Consider the following 5842-nt stretch of genomic DNA (forward strand, 5'->3'; position numbering starts at 1 on the left):
AAAAAAAAAAAAAAAAAAAGAAGGAAGCAGAGCTCTCTTTCCTCACAGATAGAAGCAACCTGGAAAAAGGAGTGACTTGAGAGCACAGCCCCCATCATGAGCTTCCTTAACAAGCCCAACAGTGAGACTACCCCAAAGAAGCTACAGAAGCAGGAGGAAGAAGAATTTAACACTGGTCCACTCTCTGGTGCTCACACAGTCAGTCAAGAACAACACCCAAGTGCTTATCCATTGCCACAATAACAAGACACTCCCAGGCCATGTGAAGGCCTTTGATAGACACTGCAACATGGTGCTGGAGAATGTGAAGAATATATTCACAAGCCAGTCAACAAAGACCACTACATCTCCACGATGTTCCTGCATGGGGACTGGGTCATTGTGGTCCTGCAGAACCTACTTCTTGCTAGCAAATAGGGCCCTCTTCCCAGCCAATAGCTTCCTTCCCTGTCCTGCTCTCTGATGGAAATAATAAAGCCCTCTGGGTTTTTTTCTTAAAAAAAAAAAAAATAGAAAGAAAGAAAGGAAGGAAGAAAGGAAGCAGAGGGAGATTTGTTTTCCAGAGGGAGATCTGACAGAAAAGTAATATATTGTGAGGATGGAAGCAAGATGTTAGAGTGAAGTGAGGAAGGGGCTAAGCTCCTTCAAGGAATGCAGACAAATGCTAAAATCTGAAAAAGGCAAGAAAACAGAGTCTCCCATCAGGACCTCCCAAAGGAACCAAGCCTAATGACACTTTGATCTTGACTCTTTGACTCTTGGATCTAGCCCAGTGAGATCAATTTTACACTTTTGGTTTACAGAATTGTAAGAGACTAAATTTGTGTTGTTTCAAGCTACTAAATTTGTGGTAATCTGTTTTTTTCTTTTTTTAAACATCAACTCAGCTTTATTTATTTAGAGACAGACTCTCCAATTGTCATCCTGGGTAGAGTGTCCTAGCATTATAGTTCACAGCAACCTCCAACTCTTGGGCTCAAGCCATCCTCTTGCCTCAGTTTTTTTATTTTTAGTAGAGATGGGGTCTTGCTCTTGCTCAGGCTGGTCTCGAACCCGAGCTCAAGCAATCCACCTGCCTTGGCCTCCCAGAGTGCTAGGATTACAGGCATGAGCCACTATGCCCTGCTGAATTTGTGGTAATCTGTTACCACAGCAACAGGAAACCAGCACAAGTTGCCTTTAAGATATCTAAGAGGGGAGGAGGATTGGTGTGCTCCCACTTAATTGGCACAATGTTAGGGTATATGGCACACCTGGGTGAGGGACACAACTACCACAGGGACTCTACCTAACAAATGCAAACACTGTAACCTAGTTGTTTGTACCCTCACATTAACCTAAAAAGAAAACATCTAAGAGATGTCAAGTAGGCAGTTAGAGGTCAAGGTCTGCAGGTGGAAGAAAGCAATTTATTGCTTGAGCAATAAATTTGTACATGACATTCACATATGTGGATGCTGAAGCTATCAGGAGGGCATAAACTCAACAGGGGAGTGACATCATCACCTACTTCTGTCCATCTTTCAGCAAGTTATTTAACTTTTCTGACCCATTTCTGTGCATTTATTTCTGCTCTGGAATCATAGCAAGCAATTTATATGCGTTCTCATTTAATCCTCACAGCCAGCCAGGCTCAGGGCCCATAGCTTAGTGGTTAGGGAGCCAGCCACACACACCAAGCCAAGCTGGTAGGAACCTGGCTTGGGCCTGTTAAACCACCACAACTCCAAAAAAAATAGCCCGGTGTTGCGGCAGGCGCCTGTGGTCCCAGCTACTTGGGTGTCTTAGGCAAGAGAATCGTGTAGGCCCAAGAATTAGAGGTTGCTGTGATCTGTGACACCACAGCGCTCTACTGAGGGTGACATAGTGAGTCTCAAAAAAAAAAAAAAAAAAAGTACAGCCAATGTATGAGGTAGTAACTATTTTTATCTCCTTTTTACAAAGAAGGAAACGGGCTTAGAGAGTTTAGTCTGTCTAAGATCCCACAGTACAGTGAGGAGACCAGACTAACGCCGGTGACTCTGACTCAGCCTTGACACTGGGGCACCAGCAGCACTGACGGAATCTGGGAGCCTGTCAGGCCCACCTCATCAGAGTCCGAATTTCAACAAGAAACTCAGGTCTGAGGAGTCTGCAGCCTGTCTCCGGAATGGGACCAAGAGCTCAATTCAATACTCCAGTACAGGCTTCCAGGTCGGGCGCCCCACCTACTGTAACTTAGGTAAGAATCCTGTATCCTCTGCTAGTACGTGAACGTCTCCAGGTAAGACAGAGTTTTTTCTCACCTAGGTATCCTCAACGCAGGCAAAATCAAGACCCACAGCAAACGACTAGCCACTATCTGAATGCAAGTACGAAGTATCAAATAAAACTGAAATTTGGCACGGCAAAGACCTACGCAGGCGCAGTAGAGCCCTCCCAGGCCAACGTTGATCTGCAAGCTGTGAAAGGTTGGTGGGCGGGAGTTTTAAAAATGCCTGAGTTCAGTCCTCTGATTGGCTGAGTCGCTGGGAGCCTGAGTGCCCGCCTTCTCCGCATGCGCGGGATCCCGGATGTGGATCAAGTTGATTGAAGGCGCGCAGTGCTGGTGTAATGGCGGCGCTCGGAATTGCGACCGGTACTGGCAATTGGTTTTCGGCTTTGGCGCTTGGTGTGACTCTCCTCAAATGCCTTCTCATCCCCACCTAGTAAGGGACCCACACGGCCAGGGGCTGGGTGGGGAGGCCCCGCGGTCTGTCTGGGAGGGAGAGAGGAGTATGGATATTCCTGAGTATGAAGAGGAAAGGGAACTTTAGGTCGTGCTCGTCGCCACCCAGCTTTTTTTCCTCGAGACAGTTTCACTATGTCACCCTCGGTAGAGTGCATTGGCGTCACAGCGCACAGCAACCTGAAACTCTTGGGCTTAAGCGATTCTCTTGCCTCAGCCTCCCAAGTAGCTGAGACTACAGGCGCCCACCACAATGCCCGGCTATTTTTTATTGTAGTTGTCATTTTAGTTTAGCTGGCCCAGGTGAGATTCGAACCCACAGCCCTCGTGTATGTGGCTGGCGCCTTAACCACTGTGCTAAAGGCACCGAGCCTGCCAACCACCTTTTTCTAAGCGTCCCACTGATTGTTACTTGACCAGAGAACTAGAAGATAGCCCTAGTGTGCTGGGTTCAGGCCCGGCGCTGTCTGATTTGGGACGAGTCACTTTAACGTTTTGAGACTCAGGATCCTCATACTTAATATGCGTTTAAGAACACCCATCTCCACCATTCATTCATTCAGCCAGTTTCACCTGTTTTAACTCCTGGAGATGTATTAGTCCGGTCCTTATTCCTGGATGGAAGAGCTGAGAGGAGACAAACAGTTCAGTTTCAGATTGTGATACAATCTATTAAGGACATAGAGAGTGACTAAATGGCAGAGCTTTACTCCTGTTTTCAGAAATGATGTTTGGGTTAAAGTGCAAAGGATGGAAAAAAAAATAAGCAGTGTAAAAAGCAGTTCAGTCATAGGAAAGAATATGTGTAAAGTCCCTGTGGTAGGAAAGAACCCAGAGCATTCCAGGAACAGAAAGTGGCCATTGCTGCTTAAGAGCATTAGGGAGAAGAATGGCTCCGATGGAGTACACAGTTGCCCGATCACACAGGGTTGTGAAGGCTATAGTTAGACTGCTGTGTGAAAAATGGATACAGGGCCAAGACTGGAAAGGCATGGGAATCAGAAGTGGTGTTGCATGTAGGATACAGTGGGTACTCAAAATTTATTAATATCAGCTTCCATCTTCCTGTCATCCTTCCTAACTCTTTTTCCTTTTTCCTCTTCCACCCTTTCCTCCCTTTCTTCCAGTCCCCTACTTCCTAATTGAGGGTTTTTATTGGTATCCTTTGTTTCAAGCTCTTGGTGCACTCTTGTTGGGTATGGGAGAATTGTGCTTCTAGAATATAAGTTCATACGGATATGTAGATGTAGGGTCAGTATTACCAGAGACCTGAAGGAAAAGAGTTGGTCACTTGAACTTTCTGCATAGTTACAAGCAAATAAGAAACATTTTCATTTTAAAAGCAAATTGGAAGAATCTAATGTGTAGAAAATTCCTTTCATGTTCTAATGAAAGGGAAATTTTGTGGGGTTTGTTTGTTTATTGAAGTTCTATGCATGTAAGGGGATATTTCTTGTTTAAGTTATTTTGAAATGTACCTGCAGGGTTGTTACTATTTTTATTTTTTAGTTTTTTCTGAGACAGAGTCTCATTATGTCGCCCTCAGTAGAGTGCTTTGACATCACAGCTCACAGCAACCTCAAACTCTTGGGCTTAAGCGATTGTCTTGCCTCAGCCTCCCAAGTAGTTGGGACTGCAGGGCCCGCCACAACACCCAGCTATTTTTTTGTTGCAGTTATTGTTGTTTAGCTGGCCGGGGCCGGGTTTGAACCCGCCAACCTCGGTGCATGTTGGCACCATAACCACTGTGGTACGGGTGCCGAGCCAGGGTTGTTATTTTGAATACTACTCTTGGTCCAGGATTAAGAATGTGCACAGTGCTCACTTCAGTAGCACATATACAAGCATACTTCATTTTTTCCACTTTATAGATTTTGCTTTTTTTTACAAATTGAAAGTTGGTGGCAACCTTGCCTCAAGCAACTCATCTTTTAGTCTTATTTTCCAACAGCATGTACTCACTTTGTGTCACATTTTGGTAATTCTCACAATTATTTCCAATTTATTATATCTGTTAAGGTGGTCTGTGATCAGGGATCTTTGGTGTTAACTATTGTAATTGCTCTGTGGCACCACAATCCATGGCCACATTAGAAGGCAAACGTACAATGAATGTTTTGTGTATTCCTGACCATTCCAGCCATTCCACCACCTCTCTCATCAGGCTTCCTTAATTCCTTAAAACACATAATACTAAAACTAGGCCAATTAATAGCCCAAGAATGGCCTCTAAATAAATGTTCAAGTGAAAAGGCGATTCATTAATCTCTCACTTTATGTCGAAAGATAGAATTGATTAAGCTTAGTAAAGAAGACATGTTGAAGGCCAAGCTAGGCCAATGGCTAGATCTCTTGTGTCAAATAGTCACATTGTGAATGCAAAGGAAAATTTCAGTGGAAATGGTTTACATTTATAAAATAGTTTTTGGCTGCTATATAATTGGAGGAGGCAGAAGTAGAATCAGGAAGGCTATTTAGAAGCCTATTGGAAAAGTCCAGGCAAGAAATGATGGTGACTTAGACTGGAGTGGTGGCATTGGGGATAATAAGAAATAGACAAAGATTTATTTTGGGCTGGGTGCGGTGGCTCATGCCTGTAATCCTAGCACTCTGGGAGCCTGCGGTGGGTTGATTGTTTGCGCTCACGAGTTTGAGACCAGCCTGAGTAAAAATCAAGACCCTGTCTCTACTAAAAATGGAAAAACTGAGGCAAGGGTGGCACCTTTGGCTCAGGGAGGCAAGGTGGGGTTGAGCCCAGCCCTGGCCAAACTGCAACCAAAAAATAGCCAGGCGTTGTGACAGGCACCTGTAGTCCTAGCTACTCGGGAGGCTGAGGCAAGAGAATTATCTAAGCCCAAGAGCTATAGGTTGCTGTGAGCTGTGAGCCACGGCACTCTACCGAGGGCAACAAAATGAGACTCTGGCTCTAAAAAAAAAAAAGAAAGAAAGAAAAACTGAGGCAAGAGGATCATTTGAGCTGAGTTGGAGGTTGCTGTGAGCTATGATGTCATAGCACTCTATCTAGGGCGACAGCTTGAGTCTTCTGTCTCAAAAAACAAACCAAGGCTCGGCGCCTGTGGCTCAACCGGCTAAGGCGCCAGCCACGTACACCTAAGGTGGCGGGTTCGAATCCCC

General features: G+C 45.1%; 1 protein-coding gene and 1 pseudogene across 3 annotated transcripts in view; both read left to right on the top strand.

Moving 5' to 3' along the window:
* The first annotated feature begins 96 nt into the window (after positions 1 to 96).
* Positions 97 to 417, top strand: LOC100943061 (annotated as a pseudogene).
* A 2108-nt stretch (positions 418 to 2525) lies between these two features.
* Positions 2526 to 5842, top strand: part of ALG8 (ALG8, alpha-1,3-glucosyltransferase) — a 33404-nt gene continuing 30087 nt past the window's right edge. For all 3 annotated transcript variants that reach the window (XM_003780867.3, XM_023511892.1, XM_023511896.1), the window contains exon 1: positions 2526 to 2687. In XM_003780867.3, coding sequence (XP_003780915.1) covers positions 2593 to 2687 — 95 coding nt within the window. In that variant the 5' untranslated portion in view covers positions 2526 to 2592. The remainder of the gene's footprint in view (positions 2688 to 5842) is intronic.

This window comes from Otolemur garnettii, unplaced genomic scaffold, assembly GCF_000181295.1.
Source record: "Otolemur garnettii isolate 467f Iridium unplaced genomic scaffold, OtoGar3 scaffold00001, whole genome shotgun sequence".
Classification (NCBI taxonomy): Eukaryota; Metazoa; Chordata; class Mammalia; order Primates; family Galagidae; genus Otolemur; species Otolemur garnettii.